The sequence below is a fragment of the Lynx rufus genome, unplaced genomic scaffold, assembly GCF_022079265.1.
Source record: "Lynx rufus isolate CCGP_SWC_20201006 ecotype Redwood Valley unplaced genomic scaffold, mLynRuf1.p SCAF_1, whole genome shotgun sequence".
In the NCBI taxonomy this organism is placed as follows: domain Eukaryota; kingdom Metazoa; phylum Chordata; class Mammalia; order Carnivora; family Felidae; genus Lynx; species Lynx rufus.
In genome coordinates this window covers 29,438,678-29,464,684 of record NW_025814823.1, presented here as the reverse complement: position 1 = coordinate 29,464,684, position 26,007 = coordinate 29,438,678, and the positions used below count along the sequence as shown (strand labels likewise).

General features: G+C 36.4%; 1 protein-coding gene across 5 annotated transcripts in view; it reads right to left on the bottom strand.

The window, feature by feature from the left end:
• ELF1 (E74 like ETS transcription factor 1) overlaps positions 1 to 26,007 on the bottom strand; it is a 109,124-nt gene that overhangs the window by 48,956 nt on the left and 34,161 nt on the right. For 4 of the 5 annotated variants that reach the window (XM_047080419.1, XM_047080413.1, XM_047080435.1 and 1 more), the window contains exon 2: positions 3,359 to 3,658. In XM_047080419.1, coding sequence (XP_046936375.1) covers positions 3,359 to 3,430 — 72 coding nt within the window. In that variant the 5' untranslated portion in view covers positions 3,431 to 3,658. Of the gene's footprint in view, positions 1 to 3,358; positions 3,659 to 4,257; positions 4,281 to 26,007 lie in introns of those variants that run through there. The other variant, XM_047080426.1, reaches the window with a different exon arrangement.

Genomic DNA, 26,007 nt, shown 5'->3' with positions numbered 1-26,007 from the left:
AGGTATGAATGTGGGAGATCAAGCAGGAAAGCACTGGACATTATACAGTAGGCTGACAAAATTAACATAGTACAAGAAACAAAAAAACATGAAACAGTTACACTATGAAAAGCTTCTAACCATAAGTTAAGGTGGTTAGACTGATTATGTAGTCAAGGAATCCGTTAAAAGTTTCAGTACTTTCTACTGTTCCAGAACACTTCTGCTCATTCATTTGTTAGATAAACTGGATCTTTCTACAAGATCCAGTTCTAATTTAACTTTCACAGTGAAGGTTTCCCAAAGTTGCAATGCTGTGTTTCTCAAACACTGCATGGAGAATTACTGGGTATCTTGTTAAAAAGGCAGCAAGGCACTTTTTATCATTTAGCGTCAAAGAATCAATATTCAGAGCAAACCAATTTATACCCAAAGAAGGAATGTTGTTAAGACCACCTTCTTATATTGTGATAGGATTCTACAAAAATATTTGTTTCACTTTCCCATGCATGTCACCAAGCTTCTCCCTAGTGAGCTAAGTCTGTTAAGTATAAATAACTATGATTTACTAGGTTCTACTTTTAGAACCAACAACTGAAAAAGTATAAAATATAATGACATGTAAAAATTATAAAATGCATTAAACTATCAACTGTTTTTCATTAAATTAACTTCTGGATTATTTGAGCCTATAAGTCAAGTTTTTCTCTTTAGAAACTTGTATCCACAACCTTCAGATTTCTTATTCTCATAAATTCCCCAGGCAAACACACCTGTTTAATAAGGTCAAATCAAGGCACCTCCAAATAAAAGTACATACTGCAATTCAGCACTGATGGTGTTGCTCTCCCACAGAAGTGCTTCACTCTCTGCTACAAATATTCACAGTTTGGAACAGATAGCAAGAAAAGACTTTTAAAAGTGGCTTGTCAGAACCAACAATGTTGGTGTTTCCTTTCCAACATTACCAGCCCCCCAAGCAATTGTGAAAAGAGTATCATACAAGGGAAAATGATCAAGGTGGTGGCAACCAGACATTAACGGTGTCAGTTGCTTTAGATGACATTTATAACCACAGACCATAACTCAAAACAGGAAATGTCTTCTAATCTGGTGCCTTCAAACAGTGATTTTATAAAGAATCAACCAAACCAATATAGGATCATAAAACAATTGTTTTAAAAGATACAAATATTTGGGGCACCTGGGTGGCTCAGTCGGTTAAGCGTTTGACTTCAGCTCAGGTCATGATCTCACAGTTTGTGACTTTGAGCACCGCATCAGGCTCTGTGCTGACAGCTCAGAGCCTGGAGCCTGCTTCAGATTCTGTGTCTCCCTCTCTCTTTGACCCTCCTCCACTCACACTCTGTCTCCGTCTGTCTCTCTCTCAAGAATAAACATTACAAAAAAAATTTTTTTGAAAAATAAAAGATACAAATATTGTATAACTTTGAAAAGTTACAATCCCAACAGAGTTTTATGTAACTTAAGGAGTTAATTCTAAAATTCATTCAAAACTCTATACCAATATTTTTAGGCAGGGGAGGGGGAATATCTTATCAGATGTCAAATCTATAAAATGATACTAATGAAAGTAATGTGGTATTGGCATAATACAAAACAGTTAAATGGAATAAAATAATAAAATACACCAGAAAGTTCAAAACTAAAGTATTATGTGGTAATTTAGTATATAAGAGGTGGCACTCTTAGTGTGGAAATCATAAAATATTCAATAAATCTGAAGGGTCAACATCCTCACTCGTGGGAGAAAATAGTTGTCAGATCCCTATACCTCACATCCTATTAAAAAAAATATTCCATATGTACTGGGGAGTTAAACACATAAAACAGAAGAAAATATAAATAGAGTATTTCATAATTTGGGGGTGAGGTAGTTTTTGTTCATTTCTATTTAGAAACTCATAAACTAAAAATGTGTAAGAAAGCTCTTGAATGATTTTATTGGCCTAATTAGGCCTCTGACACTCCGTCTTCTCTCTTTTCTACTCCTTATTCTCAGTAGATGCATAGCCTATGGCACCAAGATGGTCTTGGGAAGAAATTTTCCAGTTCCAGATCCAGAGGTACCACCCATACATATTGGAAATAAATAAGAGAGCCCCACTGCATTAAAATTTTTTTGGTAGGTAAAAGATGAGACTGAACATCTAGATCAATGATTCAGTTTCTCATGAGTAATTTTCCATGTAACTATTAATACATTTTTAATTGGGACCAAGCAATCCTCTCCCTCAAACTTTTTCCCTTCCTAACCAAAGCTCATCTGGATTTTAAGGCACCTCAATCCAAATTCTCTTTTATAGGTTAGTTATAAATTTTTAGATCTGTCACCTCAATAGACAATACAAACAGCAAAAAAATTATAATTCCCTGTCAAAAGTAAGAATCAATTTTATTACCTGTAGTAACTATGTTTCTAGATTAAAAGTATGATACATTATAATTGGCCAATTAATGTGAAATATTTGGGATTAGGCTTTTTTCAGTATCTAAATCAACTTACTGGGCATATTTTAAACCTGCAGGTCCTCAAAATATTTTTGCCAGTATAGTGAGTCTAACACAGCATCTCTCTCACATCACGTCTTAATTAAATTCCTACATAACCTGTTTAAAACGAAGTAAATTATAAAGTCCCAAGAACCCCTAGCATCTCCCCCACCCTGCAGTGGGAGGTGAGGCAGGGCAGGGAGACTAGAATTAACTTAGATCCTTTTCTCAATGCCTCTTGGATCTTCTTCACATTCTAGAAACAGTAATTTGAACATCACTGAACATAAACTAAGTGAAAGCCATTTGAAATTATTCAGTTTAATCCCTTCATTCAACAGATGATGCAATCTAGATCTAGAGAAGTGAAGGGACTTCCTCAGAATCACGTGCTTTGCACTGAAGTGATGTATGATTATGGGACTACTAACATCTTTCCTTCCACTTAAAAAACAGCCCAGGATTACAAATACTAATTAAGCAACTATTACAACCACCAGTCCTATATTACAAAAAAAAAAAAAAAAAAAAAAAAAGTACATGTCTCGTTGTTATGTCCTCTAGAAACTTTTCAAACTACTTTGAAATAATTACTTAAGGTATTTTATTTAAAGTCTCATTAAAAAAAAAAATTACTACTTCCATGTTCCACACCAAAACTAAGGATTAAATTATTTCTCAACAAATTAACTAGTACTTAAAACATAAGATCACAATTGCCTCCAAAATTTTAACATCTACATTTTTACATTAATAAGGTTTCTCCTATGGTCTTTTAAAGTAAATAATTTTCTGTCGCAAATGGAAGAATCGTAACAATAAATTTATTAAAATCCAATTTCCTCTGGGTCTCTGGGTCTCATACCTGTTGTTCATCCTCCATGACGTTACTAGCAAATTCAAACACTAGGTCGTTCTGTTGGACAACAGCAGCCATAATAAAACATTCCCCTTAGATCCACATGAGAAAAATTCCAAGCAGGTTCAAGTATGAGGCAGCAGAATCCAGTGACCAATTTGGGTAAAAAACCCTCAGCTAAGTCTGTTAAGTTACTGTAGACCAGGTTTTCTTTCAGGACGGCACTACAGGTTTCCTTGGTTCACTGATATTCCACTCAAACAGAGGCAATTTTTCTGAAATTTTTCTTCTTTAGAACTTCTTGGCCTGAAAAACAAAAGCTTAAGTTAGTTATGAAAAAGTAATCGTGCCCATTCAGAATATAACAATTAGTATCAAGGGCAGTGTCTCCAAAGTATTTCTTGTTAATGTTTTTAAACAAAATCAACATGACTGATGAATACAGGCTTTTTTTTTTCTTAAGTTAGATATATATTTTCTTTGAAGATTTCATTCTTGCTAAGATAAAATCACCTCTCATTTCTGAAAGTGAAGCCATTCTCCCCTCCCCCCAGTTAAACTACAGTTAAAGTGCCGAATACTTAAAAAAAAAAAAAAAAGTCCACACAGCAATAACTAGGTTTGTAACTGCAATAAAGGACATATAAACAATTTCCTTCTTGCCAGTAACCCAGAAAACCACACAGGAATTGTTCCTCCATGAGTAATTTCATCTGTATATTTTTGCCCTAGGAGAAACATTCATACAGTGTCCCTGTTATGCCTAATATATATAAGAATTTAAAGTCTGTCTCATACATTTAAAATTCAGTAAGCACTATTTTAAAAGCCTTTAAAAATAAGCAGAAATTAAAGTCCACTTTTTCTGTTCTTTTAAAAGGTTTCTGTTTAGAAGAATGTTTTACCATGCTTAAGCCTGTCTTCAGTGGCTTCTTTTTTAATGCACTGAAATGTATCCTTATCTCTAGCACAGGCTTGCAAGCAACAGGAAGGAAACGGCACTTGACCACGTCATGGCAAATTAGAACATGCAAAGAACTGCACTTTACAATAGTAGAAAAACAGAAACGCAACTTAAGAGTGAAAACAATTTCAGTGGAGAGAGAAATGCTTAAAAAGTGCCTGCCAATGATGTTTGCCTACTTAAAAAAAAGCTACCACTATTAACAAAAGGAAAACATTTTAAGTTTATCACAATTTTATGAAATACTGCATCATAGGATTATGACTGTGTGATATGAAAAGACAAAGATTATAAAAATAATCATATTAAATAACATTTGAAATAGCACTTACAATTTTAATTTTAAAGAGACTAAGTTAGAGAATGAAGCTGAGCTGGTGAATCAGTTTCCCTGAAAACAGCATGTGCCAGCTGAATCAGATACTCAATTTCCTAATTTCAGTAAAGTCAATATATACCCTGGACTCTGGGGGTCATCATGGCTAACTGTAATTTTCCTAACTGGGAATCAAAATAAAGTAAGGGTTAAGAATTTAATTCAGGTAATACTTCTACTCACTAAACTGAATTCTAACCCAGCAGTGCCCCACACCCACTCTATACCCCACCTCTTTCAATGAGTTCAACCCCGACACTGGGAAAGCATTTTTATTTTTAGCACATTCAGGTCGTTTTTGAGCAATTCACCATACCTGGAGGGGGAAAAAATGCTTTCACCTAAATTGATCACAGACAGACATATAAACATAAGACACACATTTGGCTTTGGTCAAATGTTACTTATAATCTTGTCCCTTAAATTACTACCCAACCTAATTCTTCGGCACTGGGCTTGCCTTCTTATGGTCCGCCACACAAACTACATTCCTTCTTGCCTCCCTGCTCAAAATCTACTTATTCGCCATTTCCAGAATACTGCTCTCACCTCAGCACCCATTCACATCTCTCCCAGTCTTCAATACTCAAGTTCCATTTCTTTCACAAACCCCCCAAACCTCTCGGCCTCCACCTATCTGGATCGCTCCCTTCAGAAATATGACACTTATTGCCCGTCATGTTAGCACTAACTATACACTGTCTCACATGGGAATATCATGTCCCCCTAATTCAATTCAATAAATCTTTGAGTGTCTATGATATCTAAAGCAATATGCCAGGAAGCAAGATAGAGCAAAACTTCTCTAGGTGAATAACCATTGTCTAAAATTCCTTCTGTACCTACCATACCTGGGTGCTCATAGAAATAGTAAAAAGGATTACATTAAAGACAGATACTGCTTAAAAATCTATCGTTAGATATTTAAGCTATGTCTACATATATTATTTATAAAGAATGATTGTAGTACTTTTGATAAAGAGGAAACCATTATCCCAAACTTGAAAAACCACAGTAAGAAGTAACCAGAATCAAGGGATGTTTCCTGATAACAAAAGTTTCTCTGTAAAAGGTTAGATTCCAAAAGGCCTATTCCAAATCCATTTATTTGTTTTTTTTTAAATGTTTTTAAAAAATTTATTTTTAGTTTTGAGAGAGAGAGACAGAGTGCGAGCGGAGGAGGGGTAGAGACAGAGGAAGGCACAGAATCTGAAGCAGGCTCCAGGCTCTGAGCTGTCTGCACAGAGCCCAATGCGGAGCTGGAACTGGGAGATCATGACCTGAGCTGAAGTCAGATGCTTAACTGACTGAGCCACCCAGGAACCCTCCAAATCCATTTATTTGTAAATACAAAGTGACACTCTACCAGTGACCAATGTGAACACATCTGTGTAAAGTTTAAGTTTCCTTTCTTTTCCATTGCAATGAGGTACCTTTCCTTACTAACATTTCCACACTATTATGCTTTAATAAATGTTTTTCAAAAGTATAAGCAATCAACATACCCACACCTTCAGGTACACACTGACAACCAAGAATAATAAACCAAAACTGAAATGACTGCCCATGATCACTAGGCCACTTGTTGGGATGGAGACACCTTCACTCTGGTGAGGTAGCTTTGGTACATTTCTATATAGAAGCTCATCAACTAAAAATGTGTACAAAAAGCTCCTGAATAATTTTATTGGCCTAATAAGGCCTCTGATCCTCTGTCTTCTCTCTTTCCCACTCCTTCTCAGTAGTTGCATAGCCTATGGCACCAAGATAGGTCTTGGGAAGAAATTTTCTGATTCTGGATACAGAGGTTATCACCTGTACATGTTAGAGATACTTAAATAAGAAAACCCCATTGCATCAAAATCTCTTCAGTTAACAGGTGAGACTGAACATCTAGATCAATGATTCAGTTTCTCATGAGTACACTGAGTCCCTGTGCCCAAGGTCTCACAATCTGAAAGTGTCACATAAGTACAATGAGATTCCTTACCTCTTAAGTCAGGACTCTGTCCAGAGCAACAGTACAGAGCCTTCCCTCTAAATCTACCTGACACAGATTGTGTATACATACACACACACACACACACACACCAAATTGGGAAAAAAAAAAAAAAAAAGTCTCCATCTTGAGTTCAGCTCATCTCCAAATCCACGCACTCAACTTTTAAGTCCACATCAGTGCCCCCTCAAAGTCAATGTGTCTAAAACATGTCCCAAACTGAACTTATCATTTTATTCCTCAAAGTTGCACTAGTATGAAAAAGACATGGGTACTCAGACTGAGGAGAAAAAGCATTTTTTGCCCTCTCCTAACAAATTATAAGGTCTTTGGTTAACTCTATGTATTATATTCAGGAACATTCTACTGCATAAGTAATTCTCAAGACTATTTCATTTTCCAAGTGTCACTTAGTCTTTATAAAATACCAAGAAAAAATATATGTGAAAACTGTTTATCTAACATAGACATAAACAGTTAACTTATTTGCACAACTTTGAGAGGTCATCTAGTTGAACATCCACCAAATAGTAAAAACTCCCCAAGCTGGTTCTCATGTCTTTCAACTGGGTCAGGATCATATTCTTATTCTCCAAGGAGACACACACCACAGAAGGGTCTCAACAATAAGGTAGTCCTAGTATCTTATCGCCAAAATAAGCTGCAGATTTAAAGTCAAATAATAAAGCAAGCAAAAACAGTTAAAAGAGCAGTTAAAAGCTCTGGAGTTGGACCACCTGAGTTTGAATCTTCTGTACTGTGACCTTGGACAAGTTACTTACTGTCAGTCTCCCTTTTCTGTGAAACAGGTACAAAATGTAACACCAAAATCTAGAGTTGCTGTAAACATGCTATGCAAAACCCATATACAGAATGCTGGCCACATGAGTTTTGCTCCATATACCACAGCTTCATTATTGTCTCAGTACAATGCAAGGGACATGTAACAGGTGAATGCCACTTAACTGATTACTCCTTAAGTCTCATTTCCATACTCCCTGGGAGTCTCCTTGACCACAGCGATTTGCTAGACTCCAACAAAGAATACTATAGCCTATTATCAACAAAAGTATAATTCTATTCCAGTGCCTGAAAATTTGGCACCTATCTGATAAATCCAGCTGCTTCTAGGCTAAGACCTCACCCTGTCTGGCAAGCTTCCCTTAACACAGAGTTCCATTATGCCCCTGTTCCAAACAACATGAATTTACTGATTGTAAACACAAAACCCTCAGCCACATAGATAGCTACTACAACCAACTCAGTTTGTCTCATTTATTATAAAATATTTCAGATATTCTAAAAACATGACAGTCAAAATCAGTTTTTAATACTTCTCACACCTGCTTTCTTCATCCCTGATTGAATGCAAAGTTAAGTTTCCTTTGAAAGGGCTTTAAACACAACAGTCTACAAACCTATTAATTCATAATGGCATTTAAAAACACATCATTGCTACCCTGTGGAAGGTGCCAGGTCACCAACTCATATACTCAAAATGAAAATTAATAAATAAAAGTAATGACAAAAACATTTCAGATTAAATCATTCTAGCCCCAAGGAGGTAAAATTCACTAGCTTAGAGCAATGGGGTGCATGAATGACTACCTTTAATAAAACTTTCAGACAGTGCTTGTATGTTTATGTATGTATGAGTATCTAAAGAATTGGAATTCTGTAGTAATGCCAGATGCCAAGTATCTGAAAAGAAAGAATTTTTTATGAAGTAGTAAACTAATACAAGGCCCTTTTCAACAAACAGACATACCCATCATAAGAAAAGTGAGTATATTTGGAAAAACCATTAGCTTAGAAGAAATACAATAAAAATGAAATAGAATAAGAGAAAAGAAAAGCTATGCAAATTAAAATGAGAAGCAAGCAATAAACCCATATACTGTAATGGCTGGAATTTTTGTGTAATATAAGACAGGGCTTTTCATGTGTTTTCTAACACGCAGAATGTTTTACATTAGCTTCCAGAAGACATGAAAATAATAAATCAGCAGTACCAAGATAAATTCTGTACAATCGTCCCAGGGCCTGCCCATTCTCAATCTAAAAAGAGTGGAATCACACAATTTTAAAGCTGAAAAATACCTAAGGATTACCTAAAACAATGCATTCATTGACCAGCTAAAGAATTTGAGCCTAGCAAAATCTGACTTGTCCAAGGTCACAAAGACAGTGGAAAAGAAAGCAAAAGAGGCCCAAATTCCCAGCCCAATTCTCTACTCATGTCCCTAAATCTGCATTAATAGAACTTCATCAGTATTGTTCTTTGGCAGAAAGACCTGGAAAATAAGAAATCTGTGCCACAAATATTTATAGCAAAGGTCTCTACACTATTCCATACAACTTATTGATATATGGTAAGTCATTTTTGTTCATATTTTTAACCGGAACAACTTTAAGTAGAGGAGTTTGTGGATTTTTCTATCATTGTTTTAAATCTTCAAGTTTTACTCTTATTGCTCTCTCCCATCATATTAGTTTTACCTTCACTCACCCTAAAAAGTGAGAACATTTTTATAAAGCTTTTTATAAAGCTACCACACTTAAAATTTATTCTAAAATATTTTTATGAGTTAATAACTGACATTATGCTTGCTAGTTCTTTGAATACAGTATTTCTACAGCTTTACATTTTTAAAAATGTGAATCTGGAAAAAGTGATTTAAAAAATACACCAAAATGTAGTTACAGTTAAGGACCCAGATTTGAACTTCCTCAAACAAGGGTGGTTGGTCTCTCAGTTCCTACTGAGTGAGAAAGAAAGAAAGAAAGAAAGAAAGAAAGAAAGAAAGAAAGAAAGAAAGAAAAGGGGGGGGGCACCAATTGTAAAAGAAATCTCACTCTATAGCCCTGTCTAAATCATGTGCTGTACACACAACACAAAAGTTAAAACAAAAATACAAATTAATGTCACAAGAGGAATAAATCATTCCCCACTGCGTTCAGGGTTCTCATATTATTTCAAACATTCACAGAATTTAAGAAAATTTAGAAAAAGTTTAAAAATATGTCCTTGAAATCTATATAAGTGCCATATACATATATTACCACCAATATCTTCTAAATAGCTATCCTGCCTTAAGCAACTTTCATTCCAACTTGGGGAGAAGGCAAGGGGAACAGAAGTACCTAAAACTTTTCCTAAAGTACAATTTTATTTTCATGTAAATGAAGCACAAATTGGTGTTTTTTTTGTATAGAAAGCCTCGGTCAGGCTTCCAGCGACATATGCAAAGCTAAAGCAGGGCATGGAAACATGAATATGTTCACCTCACCCCAAGCCATGTTAAGGTAATCAATCAATCTCTCTCTCTCTCTCTCTCTCTCTCTCTCTCTCTCTCTCTCTCTCTCTCACACACACACACACACACACACACACACACTCTCACACTCACTCACTCAATATGATCAAGTCAAGCAGGATGACTTCTCTATGTTTTCGCCTTTTTTTGCTGACACCCGGATGGACAGTTCCAGGACTCTGAGGGCAGGCTGCAATTACTCACTGCCTAGACCTGAAATTCCGGTTCTTTCACATTGTTCTCCACTTTCCATCCTTGGCCACTTGGGCCTACCTGGTGTCAGGTTACACTCAGGCAGCATTTATAGCACCTTGCAAAACAGCCAAACAGATCACATACCTAGACCTGTCAATACCTGCGATCTCAAGATTAACCCTTTTTCTGAGCATTTTCTGAAAAGAAGAGAATTTAAAACCAAGGGGAAATATCCAACAGTAACCTGATATTGTTTTAACTTTGGTCACAAAAAAAAGAATTTAACTGCTTTCCCATCTCAAAATGGTTGAAAGTGATAATTATCAACCAAAATGCCATTAATTGATGATTTTTATTATGCAAATGAACTAAAGGAACTTTCTTCCCTTCAGCACCCCAAACCTGAAATCTCACAGAAACACACTTATCCAGAGAACACAAAGATGCTAAAATGTGCTTATCAGCAAAACCAGTTCAGCAGTTTAAAATTCTTCTCTCTGTAACAAACAAGAATCAACTTGCAAGGAAATTCTATTTCATTTCTGTGTTGGTTCATTCCCCGGGTTAATAGATTCATCCTCTTAGAAAATGCTCACTGGCGCAATCGTTCCCCTATCTGCGCACACGACGGGTTCTCATCAGGAAGCGTTTCACTCTGGCCCAGACTGCAGGGGAAAAGCCAGGGGTAGGTTGTTTAAAGGTCCCCCAGGAGATTTTGCAGCATGCCACACCTCCCCACACCTCCAACTCCTACACAACACAACACTCTTCTAGAATAAGCTGTATTTGTCATATGAAGTTTTATGGAGAGACACACTGTCCCTCCAGTGTACCACTCTTACTTTAGCTCCCCTGGAGCTGTTCTTCAGCAACAGAAGCAACTTAGCAAAGATAAAAATACCAGCAACTTACTTCTCTACTGCCTCCACTGCCTATAGGAAAAACTTCAGATCCATTAACAGGGATTAAGCAAAAGGCATGAGAAAATGTGGTCAGATTTGTAAAACAGAATAATCTCAACAGGATAAGGACTGAAAAGAGTGAACAGGAATATTCCATGGAGCAAGTTTAAAACTATACCTCTGTCACAATTTTACTACTCTTTACTCTCATCTCAGAAAAGGTATTCCACCATTTCTGCACTTTATTGTCCTCACAGTCCCCCAACCCCACACTAGTATTAAAGAAGCCAAAGTCAGGGGTGCCTGAGTGGCTCAGTCAAATCACTGTCAGACTCTTTGGCTCAGGTCATGATCACATGGTTTGTGAGTTAGAGCCCAGGGTAGGGCTCTGCAGACAGCTCAGAGCCTGAAGCCTGCTTCGGATTCTGTGTGTGTGTCTCTCTCTCTCTCTCTCTGCCCTCCCCTGCTTGCACTCTGTCTCTCTCTCAAAAATAAACATTAAAAAAATTAAAAAGAAATAAAAAATAAAGAAGCAAAGTCAGTGCTGCCCCATCCCCCCACCCCAACACAGTAGGCACCACTCTTTTCCAGGCTTCTGTCTGTGCTCACTGTCATGCTCAATCCAGATCTCTCCATGCATTCTTAGCTGGTCACAATCTTTTATACCTGTGGCATTTTAGGGTCCTCTTCAAAATCATAGTGGGACCAGACTTAACCATTAACTCCAGGGGTGTCTGGTGGCTCAGTTGGTTAAGCAACCAACTCTTGATTTCTGCTCAGGTCATGATCTCAGTTTGTGGGACTGAGCCTCACGTTGGGTTCTGTGCTGACAGCTGACAGCGCAGAGCCCGTTTGGGATATTGTCTCTCTTTCTCTCTCTCTGCCCCCCCCTGCTCTGGCTCATGTTCCTTCTCAAAATAAATAAACATTAAAAAAAAAAAAGTAAAGAAAAATAATATCAACTCCAGAGAAGCAAAACTGTTTTCACCTTTTTCCAAGTTACCAAGGTTGATGGATTTTAAGATTCCTTGGGCACAAAATTTCCCCCTCACACATATGAGAAGACCCCTAATGACCTGGTGTTTTCATAATATTACCCCCTTTCTTCTTTGAATAATAGAAATCTATCTTAAATAAGTCTGGATTTAATCAAACAATTCTGGTGACCCATGTCAAGATCCTTAAAATGGAATTCTTCCTATAATTGTTCTCACAACTGTCTGGCAATCAGCTAAGATTCTAAACTCAGTGGCACCAAAACACTAGACCCAAATAAAACCGCAAGACGAGAGGTAAGAAGGTAGAAGGGCAAGGGCTTAATACTGTAACACACATACTTAAAATATACACATGCAACATTTATAAATTATACATGTAGCTTTTTATCTTCCTACTGTACAAATTTTAGATAGAAGCAAACTTCTATTACTACTCATAAGAAATATGCAAATTTATAATACAGAATAATTAAAATATTAGGCCTTCCACCTTTCATAATATAATTGCTCACTCAAATTTTCAATCATATGAATCCATTTTGGTTACTGTTAATTGAAGTGCATCAACATCTTGCATTAGGTCTTCTCTGAGAGGAAACAGTTTTGTTACACTTATCTTATATCCAGAACTAATCAGAAGATCCCATAGCATTCATTTTTAAAAGAAAGAATGCTTCTATTGATTGACTTAGTGGTAAAAAACTGATGAATATTTACTGATCTTCCCCTAAACTCAGTACCATGGTAAATACAAAAAGATAATGCATGGCCTTGTTCCCATGACATGTACAATTTAGTTCAGGAAACAAGAGACAATAACTGAACACCAAAAGGTAGTATAAAATTAAATGCTCATAAAGCTGGTCAGTACTACAGCATTTCAGAAGAGGGAATGGTCAAACAGGTCAAGGAGCACTCACAGACAACAAAGGACTTAAAATCAATCTTTTAAAGGAAGGTAATAGAATGTGGAGACACTAAGTGAAAGGATAAGATAAAGTATAGCATGTGTGTGCATTTGCATGTATGCTGAAACACAGAAGAATGCAGAGAATCAAAACTGACCAAAGTAAACCTGAAGACACTTACCAGCTTGACAACAGCTAAGGAGGCGTCAACAGGAAATGGTAGAACACGTGGTTAAATAAGCAAAGTAAAACCAAATTATGGAGTCTTGAAAATCAGGCAGTAGTATTTAGGCTTGATTTGGGAAGAGGCATAAAGTCCCTCGAGATTTTCAAATCAAATGGCAACAACAGAGTGTAGTCCCTATGAACACAAAGCCCAATGCAAGTCACATGCGTGGGATTTGGTAACTACTATCCAAAAATGATGGGAACAGCTTAAACAAACATTCCACAACTTGACTGCTACACCAATAGCTTCCAGGCACCAATGTGGACACTGCCCTCCTTAAATTCTTCATTAATTACTTATAGAGATTCTCAACAATGGTTTTTTGTGTTTTTTTTTTTTTTAAGTTTACTTATTTTTGAGAGACAGGGAGAGAGCATGAGCAGGGGAGGGGCAGAGAGAGAGGGAGATACAGAATCCAAGCAGGCTCCAGGCTCTGAGATGTCAGCACAGAGCCGGATGCCGGGCTCAAACCCATGAACCATTGAGATCATGACCTGAACCTAAGTCTGACGCTTAACCGACTGAGCCACCCAGGCGCCCCTCAACAATGGTTTTTAAACTGCCTAGAGTGTTGGAAAATTGTTTAAAACAAAATTCACTTAACTAATTTACTTAAGTTTTTGTTCTCTGCCTAAGAACTGGAAGAGAGGGGAAACAAGAAAATAAAATTTTCAAAAGATATTAACATTACCACATAACCTTTCTTGTAAGTTACTCATTTGAACATCAAAACTGCCTTACGTCCATTCGAATAAGAATGGAACTTTGAAATATGTGAACTAGTTGAATGTAGAGAGGTTGTATCCTGTCATTTAGTATTAAGTATTTTGAATAGACGATGCTGATTTAGTTACTCAATGAAGAAAAATGTCATATTCATGACAGATGCAAATTTCTTAGTCACTTAACAGAGACTGCTAACACCAGCATTCAAGGAGTCTCTACTTTCTTCCAGATAGATGGCCAGAAGACAGGTGGTCCTGTGAACACATGTAGTTGACCAAGTAAGGGTACATTAAACCTACTCTTTAGTAGAGGTATGTTCTGCTTTATGGCTTTGCCTTACTGTTGCAAAGTTCAAGAATTCCAAGTCACCTTAGTAGATGTAATAGGCACTTATTAAATTTTTAAAATATACCTTTGCATAAAGACACATCCAGAAATTGTACAAGAGCACAGTAAGGTTTATTCATAATTTTTAGTAATACCTAATGTCTAAAAAGTACTTTATAATTTTCAAGGCAAAACATATATACTACCTTAAGTCTTAAACATTGATAACAAGCACTGGATTTTTAAAAAAGACACAAAGAACCATGACACTTATCCTCAAGGAGCTTGAGAAAGAAATGGTTAACAACTTGGAAAATAAGTATGTGGAAGAAAGTAATAGATAAACCATTTGTGTGTGCCAGGCCCTATGCTAAGTACTTTACTGTATCTGTCATTTAATCTTCATATCAGTAATATCCACCTCACTTTATTTACATAAAGATACAAGGATTGAGAGAGCCAACCAAATAAGGGCAGGGACATGGTCAGGGTCACCACCATACTCCCCCATCTAACACAGATGCTTCATGATAAATATCTGCCAAATGAACGCTCAAGCTGTTCGGAGAGTTTGAGCACATGTCTCAATTCAGCTCACACTCATCTACCTATTTATGCATTCAACAAATATCCACTTAGCACCTACAATATCTCAAGGCTCTGTTCTGTGTTAAACAAGTAACAGCAGTGAACAAAACAGACCAAAACTTCTACTTTCATGGGGATTCTAATCTAGTTACCTTTTTTTTTCCCTTTCTATTTCATCCATCAGCCCACCCACCTCCCCTTTGGTAACCATCAGTTTTACTTTACGGAGTCTGTTTTGGTTTGTTTCCTTTTTTCCCCCTTGTTTGCGGTTTTGTTTCTTAAATTCTACATATGAGTGAAATCATATGGTATTTGTCATTCTCTGACTCACTTATTTCACTTAGCATTTATACTCTCTAGCTCCATGTTGTTGCAAATGGCAAGATTTCATTCATTTTTATAGCTGAATAATATTCCATTGTATCTCTATGTACACACCACATCTACTTTATCCATTTCTTTATTAATGAACACTTCGGCTGCTTCCATAATATGGCTATTGTAAATAATGCTGCAATAAACATAGGGGTACATGTATCCCTCTGAATTAGTGTTTCTGTATTTGGGGGGTAAATACCCAGTAGTGTGACTACTGGATAGGAAGGCAGTTCTGTTTTTAACTTTTTGAGGAATCTCTGTTTTCCAAGTGGCTGCATCAGTATATCTGTATTCCCACCAACAGTGAACAAGAGTTCCTTTTTCTCCACATCCTCACCAACACTTGTTGTTTCTTGATCTAATTAGTGATTTTAATGAGGACAATTGTTTCCCCTCAAAATATTCTGAGTTAAAAATGTGGGACATTAAAAATGTCAGGCAATACAAGTTGCTATTTTACACCATGAGTAGAAACTTCTGCCACTCTCCTTCCATGTCTATCTCCCACTATCTCTGATCCCCCAACAATTGGGCACAGAAAATGTGACCTCTCCTACTCCAAGAGGAGAGTAAGAGTTGTGGGAGAGGTGCTGCATCTTTAAGACAACTTGGAAGTACCTATGAAGAGGGAAAGGGGAAAACATGAGATGGGAATGTAGACAGGGGAGAGATACAGCTAAATCCAAAGGCAGGTTTCTTTCAGGCAAAGCTGATTAATAACCTAGATGTAGATTCCTAAAAGCCTCTATTTCACTTTAATTTTTATTTTGACTTTAAGTGAACTGAAATTTAACCACAATAGTTTATTAGGATTTTAAAAAGCATTCTCTTTACAAATATAAACATTTCAAGGAAGAGACCATTCTCCCTGTATTGTCTCTTCTTATACTCTAGATGGCCTTCAGAAATCATATCAGTACTATCTATATTTTTTATTTATTTAACAAGCACTCATAGGGACCTATCTGCCAGATGCTGGTGGGTGAGGGAGAAGGACAGGGAACAGACAGTGGCTAAGACCCAGTCTTGCCCTATGGGCAATCACAGTCTGCCAGCTAAGACAAATGCTAATCACAATAATACTCATGATATAGCAGGGGTCAACACAAGTTTTATTTTCCCATGTTATCCCATAATTATTTACTATGTCCCATTTCTTAAGGTTATAAGCTACTTGAGAATAAGACATATAATTTTTTTCTGTATGTTCCTTATTAACATAATTTAAAAGCATATTAAAAGTATACAGTGTTGGAGCGCCTGGGTGGCTCAGTTGATTAAGCGTCCAACTTTGGCTCAGGTCACGATCTCACAGTTTGTGAGTAAAGCCCCACATAGGGCTCTGTGCTGACAGCACAGAACCTGCTTTGGATTCTCTGTCTCTTTTTCTCTCTCTGCCCCTCCTCCACTTGCTCCCTCTCTCTCTCTCTCTAAAATAAATAAAAACAATTAAAAAAAACATTAAAAAAGAAAAAAGTACATTGTGTTGAGAGTCAAAATTAGGCCACAAGACCAAAGGACATTGCCTTTTGTTAATAAAAAAGACTTACTGAAATCCTCCATTAAAATGATAAAAGATTAGTGTTTCCATTTGTCTGCTTTAGCATTTCACAGAATTTTACATGATGTCCTCACCTGCCAGAACCAAGTGGTGGTATGCTAGACTTTGCTATGCTCAAAGTGACATCTATACATGTATTTTCTGATTCAAACACAGAAAAACACAAATACAGAAATACCACCAGCAAATGGTGCAATAATGGGAAGCCCTACTCAACAACCCTATGAACTATTCTCCACATGTCTAGCCTTTGTCGGGTGTTTTTGTTTTGTTTTTTAAATCAGGTTTTAAGAACTACTTCACTGGTTCTTCTGAAACTCCTTAAAAAATGAAATTCATATACTTTATAATTTTTCCTTTAATCTTTAAAAAGCAGATCTGAATCCTAAGATTTGACTTAATGTTTTTTACTTGATCATTTAAATTTGATTTTTAAAAATAAGATAGAGGGGTGGCTCAGTCAGTTAAGTATCCAACTTCGGCTCAGGTCATAATCTCACGGTTCATGAGTTTGAGCCCCTCATCAAACTCTGCTGTCAGCACAGAGCCCATTTCAGATCTTTTCTCCCTCTCTGTCTGCCTATCCCCCTGCTTGCACGTGCTCCCTCAAAAACAATAAACATTTTAAAAGTAATAATCAAAAATAAATAAAAAATAACATAGGAATCTGTATCAATTTTCAGCTGGAAAAACTGTTAATACATGAACTTTTTAAAAACATTCCTAGAATAGAGAGATCTAAACTAAAGTCCTACTTGCAAAGAATCTTGCTCTGTTGATAATAAGGCTAATTTAGAGGCTCCAAATCACTGAAGTACAAAACACTTTGAGACAAGAACAGAAAATAACATAGGGAAAAGAAGTAGTAGTAAAGGGAATTATTCCTTTCAGTGGAGAAATCAGGAAAATTGTAATGAAGAGCTAGACATTTTCACCAGATTAATCTAAAGACAAAAATAAAAGATTTTTTAAAAATGTTTATTTATTTTGAGAGAGAGAGGGAGGGAGAGAGAGAATTCCAAGTACGCTTCTTGCTGTCAGTACAGAGCCCAATGCAGGGCTCAACCTCACAAAGTGTGAGATCATGAGCTGAGCTGAAACCAAAAGTTGGATGCTTAACCTACTGAGCCACCCAGGCACCCCAAAAGTTAAAGATTTTTGACGCTCAACAGTGATAACTAAGGTATTCTCAGCTACATTTCTGAGTGAACCAATAAACAATCACCACTGTTAATATGCTGCAAACACTAACAATTTCATTAAGAATACTTGATTTCTATAAAAAGCAAAAAAAACAAACAAGTGGAGGGCAAAAGTAGGAAAGAAACCTTATAATGAAATTGTTTTTACAAATAAACCATACAGGAATATTGTAGAAAAGAGTCACGTTGTAGTTCTTTAATCAGCTTTTTGTTTCTAGAATGGAAGAAAAGAAGTATCAAGCATGCATTTATTCCTCCAAAAAGTAATCTATTATAGGCTAGGTACTGGGTATACAAAAATAAAGAAGTAGCTAGTTCACTGCCTAAAGAAAGAAAAAAGCATATAAACAGATAACTATAAAACAATGTAAATAAGTAAGTTAACCAAGTGTTAAGGGAATAGAGAGAAAGAGATAAATACCTGTGAGAACTTGAGAAACTTCACAAGGAAGTGACATGTGGGTCATTTCTTTAGGGGTAGCGTTATCTTTTTCCAAAGTAGAGATAACGTGAGGGGGGAAGGGACATTCCAGGTAGAACAGGCAAAGGTAAACTCAAATATTTTAATCATGGAATAATAACTAAATAGCAATTTAATGAAAACAAACGTTTTCCTAAAAGGACATAGGATGTAGCATCAGAAGATACACATTCAGGGGCGCCTGGGTGGCGCAGTCGGTTGGGCGTCCGACTTCAGCCAGGTCACGATCTCGCGGTCTGTGAGTTCGAGCCCCGCGTCAGGCTCTGGGCTGATGGCTCAGAGCCTGGAGCCTGTTTCCGATTCTGTGTCTCCCTCTCTCTCTGCCCCTCCCCCGTTCATGCTCTGTCTCTCTGTGTCCCCAAAAAATAAATAAACGTTGAAAAAAAAAATTTTTTTTAAAATAAAAAAGAAGATACACATTCAAATCCTAGTTCTTCCATCTACTATATTGTCTCGAATAAGCCAAGCTCTATGACCTCCCTTTTGTCATTTTAAAGTTGTACCATAAAATGCTTTAAATATTTTAAAGAATCTGGATATGCCAAAATACAAAAGTAAATTAACACTTTAATACTAAAATTCTGAGATAAAAATATTAGCTTATCACTTCATACTGAATGTATATCATATATACAAATTTGAAAGCCAATCTCTTATGACCTATAAAAATTTTACAAAAGGGGGCACCAGGTGGCTTAGTCAATTAAGCGTCCAATTCTTGATTTCGGCTCTGCCGGGTTCCATGCTGGGAACGCAGAGCCTGCTTGGGATTCTCTCTCTCCCCACCTCTCTCTCATCCCCTCCCCAACCACATTTTCTCTCTCAAAATAAATAAATTAAAATTTTTTCCACAAAAATAAACACATTTTAAATTATGTAAAAGTTATATTTTCTATATCAAACATCTAATTGTAATCCATAGTCCTTATAATAGAAAACAAGGCTACAACATAACTAGAATTAACAAGTGACACAAGTTTAATGAAACAAGTCTTATACTTAACTGGTCTCCCTAATGGGAAATTAAAGCAGCAATTGTACATCTGTGTCTCTGTTCCTCTCATCGTGGTTTAACTGACAGGAAGCAGACCACAAGATATGGCATACAAACGTCAAGTATTTCCTGCCTTCTCTGCTACATTTTTATGTCTTGTTTTATAAATAGTCCAATAGTTTACGTGAAAATGTATTAAAGCACAGTCAAATATACCATACAAATGGTGAAGAGTGTTTATGAAACAGAGCAAGTAAAAAGGTATTTTGAGGTTGGGATCTAAGTTGCACACAAAAACTCATTATTACAGTTTTCTAAAAAAGTATTCTTAGGAGTTAACATCTTACAAATTAAGACTTAACCACAATGACTGAGTAAAACATCAAGTGTCTAAACAACAGAACAAGCCCTCAAACTGGTTAGATAAGTAACACTTGACCACCTAGATAAGTAAAAGATAAGTACCACCTTAAAAAAAAATTAATCTTCAAGCAATTGTCTCACAGCAAAGCAGGACAGATTACTTGCCTCTCTGATCTTTGGTCACTTTGGCTTCTTGTCAGCACTCTTCCCAAATTATAATTTGTGTCCCCACCCCCTGCAACCAAGCTATCTCTACTCCCTTGCCCAAATTGGCTAATATTACTTACTCATTTATGTTCAACTCTCAACTATTACATAAACTAAATAAAACTCTATTCTCAAAAAGTGAATTCTTACTGCTCTAAGTCACGTGAAGCAAACTTCCAATTAATTACAACTAAAACAGAGATGCTTAATTTTCATCATGCCAAACTGCCTTCCAAACCAATAATTCTTAAGAACCACCTCAATTCATCACTCATATGCCTCAATCTATAAAGTTCTGAGTGCAATGCAGCCATCTTCTCCATTCATATTGGTCAATTCTTACCTTACCACAACTACATTTCACCAAGATTCAGTGCTATTCCTTTCTAGGTCAATGTTCAAAATGACTCAATATTTTATTGCACATAAACCCATCCTGAGCTTCCTGTGACCTCTCTTTCCTAAACAAAGCTTAGTATGCACTTAATAGTAAACTTCAAGCATGGAACCATGCTCCGGAAGTAACATTTATTAAATGACTGGCTTGGAAAACAATTTCTTTCTTACCCAGTATTTTTCAGTGGAAGGATGTAGTTCATTCTTCTCAAGAGTGTACGAGTTATTAGTGTCTTCTTAGCATGTCTTTAGTACATTGCTGCTCTTACTTATAAATAAATGTATTACCTCAACCGTCCCCAGTATTTAGGAATAAATGCTCTCGGAACAGCAAGGGAAGTATCCATTTCCTTACACATTAGTTCCTTTCCCACAGCCTGTGACTCTGTCTGATGCTTGGTCAATCACCCTAAATGGTGGGAAGTCTCACAGCATCTAAGAACCTATCATCCACCACCTTCTCAAAAATCAAATATGCTAACAATGGTGTGCAACTGTTTGATTGTAACAAGGGCAAGAATGTGTTACGCTTTCCCTTTCAGTTTATTCCTCAGACTAAGAGGCTGTAAATTATTCTATAATACACAAATTTGTCTCTGATCCACAGATCAAAGGATCAAACAGAACACCTAGTGTAGAAAGTTCATATCATAAAACATTTTCAGTAAGGTTATTTACAAAATATATCATCTGTTTCTAAATGCAAACAGTTTCAAACTGTCTCTCAAATTAAAACACACATAACATTAATTTTAATTACTCTAATTTAAATCTAAAATGTTTACATTAATTTTCTTTAGGCTTTAATATGTAAGTGTTTTGTGTGGTATATTTTAAACTTTACATAGATAGTACCATATCATATATATTCTCCTAGTATACTTTAATAGATGTAAGATACAAATTTCTGAATAAACACAAAGATTATTTGAAAGAAATTTTAAACATTAAACAGTCTTGACTTCGTGCTTAGAAAAGTATTATTACTGAAGACAAGTCATGGTTATTAGGCTTCCATTATAACAAAGAGAAAGATCTAAGATCTACAAAGCAGCCTACCTTCAATGATGCCTCTCATGAAAAGTGTTCTTTCTGCAGAACACAGGTCACCATAAGACAACCATGTGTGGAGATCTTAAACAAGAAGCCTGGGGCCGGGGGGCGGGGCGGGGGGGGCATCTAACAGTAACAGTTCTGACAGCTTAAAGGCTACACCCTCCACTACTGACGGTGATGGTTCCACCGGCATGAATATGTTATATCAACTGCAATGAGAAAATCTCTGGCTATGTTTGTTTTCAGAAACTTACGTCTTTAATTCACTCTGAAGCTGAATAATACACAGCAACTCAAAGTTCTCCCAATTAAGAACACATTAAGAAAATGTAAATCAGAAAATGCCAATGAGGAAGTGAATCTACATGAAGAAGTGAATTTGAAGGCATATTTCACCTCTTTCCATAAACCATATAAAAATGATTGATACTGATATTGATCCTTTTATATTGAAAATTAAACTCAGAGTTACTACACAGAAACCCCTTGGACAGAAGAGAAGCCAGCAACTGCCTTCTTGGCCTTTTAATTTCCCCTTTATTAATCACAAAATCACCAATTAAAGGAAAATGTTGCGGGTCAGGATCAATACTTTCACTTTCTTCAAGAAATGTTGATTTCCTCATTAGAGAAGTACCCAACATGGAAAAATACTGTATAATCGGCTTTTATTTGACATAAACTTTCACAAATTTAAATTCTATCATAGAACTGTGTAGAAGAATCATCCCTTAGTTAACTAATCCCCATTTTTGGACTCTTGGACTATTTCTAAAGTTGCCATATTACAGCGATTCCCAAAATGTATTTCTCAGAGCCACAGACGATTCATAAACCTTTTCAGAGAGTTCACAAGGTCAAAACTATTTTCAGACTAACACTAGGGTATTATATGCCTTTTTGCACCATGTTCACATTTACAACTAATAGTGCAAAAGCAAAGGTGGATGTAACTGTTAGTGCCTTAGCATGAAGCAGGGCTAGGTTACCCAACCACACCAGTCATTATAAAAGAAGGCAGTTTCACTTAAGAATATCCTTGACAAAGAGTAAAAATAATTTCTTAAATCTCAAACATTAAATACATGCCTTTTTAATGATAAAATAGGAAGTATGCATAAAGTGCTTCTGTCAAATTCTAAACAGAATGTTTGTCTTGAGAAAAAAATACTAATTATTTGAGTTGTGAGCTAAACTAGCTGCTTTTTTTCATTGAATGCCATTTTTACTTGAAAGAATTACTCATTATTCATAATTGGATATTTGGCAGACATGTTCCCCAAAATGAATAAAGTGACCCTGTCACTTCAAGGAAAACAACAGCATTTGTCACCAATGATAACATGTGAGCTTTCAGAAGTGCCTAGATGGCTCAGTCAGTTAAGCGTCCGATTTTGGCTCAGGTCAAGATCTCTCCGGGTTTGTGACTTTGAGCCCCGCACCAGCCCACTCTGCTGTCAGCACAGAACCTGCTTCTCATCCTCTGTCCCTCCATGTCTTTGCACCTCCCCGACCTGTGCTCTCTCAAAAATAAAACGTTAAAAAAAAAAATGAGCTTTGAACTGAAAATCAGAATTTTGAAAAATTTATATCCACGACTTTGGGCTTATTAGCTTTTCCAATACTTAAAAAGACTTTTTGATAAGATTGTTTTTTTTTTTTTTTATTTTTTTAATGTTTACTTTTGAGAGAGACAGAGCAGGAGAGGGCAGAAAGAGAGGGAGACACAGAATCCCAAACAGGCTCCAGGCTCAGAAATGTCAGCACACAGCCCAATGCAGGGCTCGAACTCACAAACAGTGAAATCATGACCTGAAACAAAGTCGGACGCATAGACCAACTGAGCCACACAAGTGCCCCTAGTATTTTTTTTTTTATGTTTATTTTTCAAAGAGAGGGAGAGGGAGAGACAGTATGAGTTGGGGAGGGGCAGAGAGAGAAGGAAATATAGAATCTGAAGCAGGATCCAGGCTCCAAGCTGTAAGCACAGAGCTCCACGCTGTCCACACAGAGCCTCACAAGGGGCTCGAACTCAAGAACCATGAGATGATAACCTGAGCTGAAGTTGGATGCTTAACCAACTCAGCCACCCAGGCACCCCATAAGATTGGTACAGTATTAAAGAACATGATTCTTAGGGGTACCTGAGTAGCTCACTCAGTTAAGCATCCCACTCTTGATTTTGGCTCAGCTCATGATCTTACAGTTCATTAGTTTGAGCCCTATGACGAGCTCTGCACTAACAGTGCACAGCCTACTTGGGATTCTCACCCTCCCTCTCTCTCTGTCCCTCCCCTGCTTGTGCTCAAAATAAACATTAAAAAAATATTATGTCAACATTTGGAATACTCAGTTGACCAATGAATGTTACAAAATCTTGCTTAGGAAAATATTAATTCATTCAAAGTGCAAGGCAGACAAATGGACTTCAATGTTACAGAGGACAAAAAGTTCATTGATAGGGTTTCAGAGTCCCTTGCACCTTTAGGAGACTAGCATTTGTTGAGTTTTAGTGTAGTATCCATTACACAGTAGTGTAGTAGAAGAAATCCACAATCATCTGAAGCAGCTATAAAATACATCTCCCTTTTCCAAGCAGACATCTAAAGTAGGCCAAATTTTCTGCACATTGTTCAACCAAAGGAACATACTGCAACAGATTTAATGTAGAAGCAGATATGAAAATCTAGCTGTCTTCTGTTAGGCCAAAGATTAAAGATTTGCATTTCTTCCCATACAGTTTTTGTTTTTGAAAACATAGTTGTCTTTTATAAAAATAATTAAGTTCGGAGCCTGCTTGAGATTCTCTCTCCTTCCCTCTCTGCCCCTCCCCCTCTTGTTCCTTCTCTCTCTCTCTCTCTCTCTCTCTGTCTTTCTCAAAATAAACTTTAAATAAATAAATAAATAAATAAATCTGTTTTTCTCATATGAACAAAAAAAATAATAATTAAGTTAACATGTAATGAGTTTATTATTTTAAGAAATTAATGTACCAGTATTTTAAAAATTGCTTAATGTTTATTGAATTTTGAGAGAGAGAGACAGAGACAGAGTGTGAGCAGAGGAAGGGCAGAGAGAGAGGGAGACACAGAATCTGAAGCAGGCTCCAAGCTCCGAGCTGTCAGCACAGAGCCCAATGTGGGGCTTGAACTTCCAAACTGTGAGATCATGACTTGAGCCAAAGTTGGACACTCAACCAACTGAGCTACCCAGGCACCCCAATATATCGATATTTTTAAATTGTGCTTTAATTTCTTTTTAAAAATTGTTTTTCTTTAATGTGTATTTACTTTTGAGAGACAGAGAGAGAGAGTGTGTGTGTGTGAGCAGGGGAGGGAGGGAGGGAGGGAGGGAGGGAGAGAGAGAGTCTGAAGCAGGCTCCAAGCTCTGAGCTGTCAGCACAGAGCATGACATGGGGCTCAAACTCCCAAACTTCAAGACATGACTTGAGCCAAAGTTGGATGCTTAACCGACTGAGGCACCCAGGGGCCCTGTGTTTTAATTTCTAATACTGGTAAATACTGATGAATGTAACTCACATGAATAAGAGCTCTTTGTGATCCTCCATTATTTTTAAGAGTATAAAGAAGACAAATTTTGAGAAGATATAAAGTATAAAACTTGTAAACTGCTACACTATTAAAACCAGTGGTTCAAATTATCTTCAGAGCTTACTCTGTGTTCCCATCCTTAAATTTTCTTTAAGACAGAGCCCTACAACTGAGATCATTATGTCAAAACATTTGATATACGTCAATCGCTCTCCAGAAGGTTTTTCAGTTAATACTTCTATCACTAGAATACACGCAAACACATTTCATGGTGTTCTCACCATTCTGCAATACTTTAATTTTTTGTCAGTATGATAGGCAAAAAAGGTAATTTCATTTAATTTGAATTCCTTTACTACAATGTAATATTTTAACATTAAACACAATATTTAAACATAAGTGTAAGTAATTATATTAAATATACATTACATATTTATATAATCACTATAATTAATACCTTCTAATGTATTACATATAAGTAACTTAATACCCCAATTTTAGTAACTTTTGCTGTCGTTGTAAAAAGAACTTGGAGGGGCACAAATAAATATATGGTAAAAGTGATCACCTAAGATCTTCATCATTGGGGAAAAAAACCTCCAAACTAATGTTTTTATTTTAGTTCTGGTCTAGAACACTTGTGATTTTTTTTTAACTCTGATTTAATTTATGTAAAACTCTCCTTTATTATTAATAGGAAAAAGGACTAAATCAAATGCTGTCAGTGACCTATTAAATTACTCACTCTTAGGCAAGTTACTTAACCATAGTTTCCTAAATTAAATTTAAGAATGGAGGGAAAAATCTGTAAGAATGGTATTTAAACCACCGGTTGCAATCATGCAACATTCTTTTAGTGTCAAGATCCATTTATACTCTTAAAAGTTACTGAGGACCACAAAGAGCTTTTGTTTCCATGGGTTATATCTGTCAATAT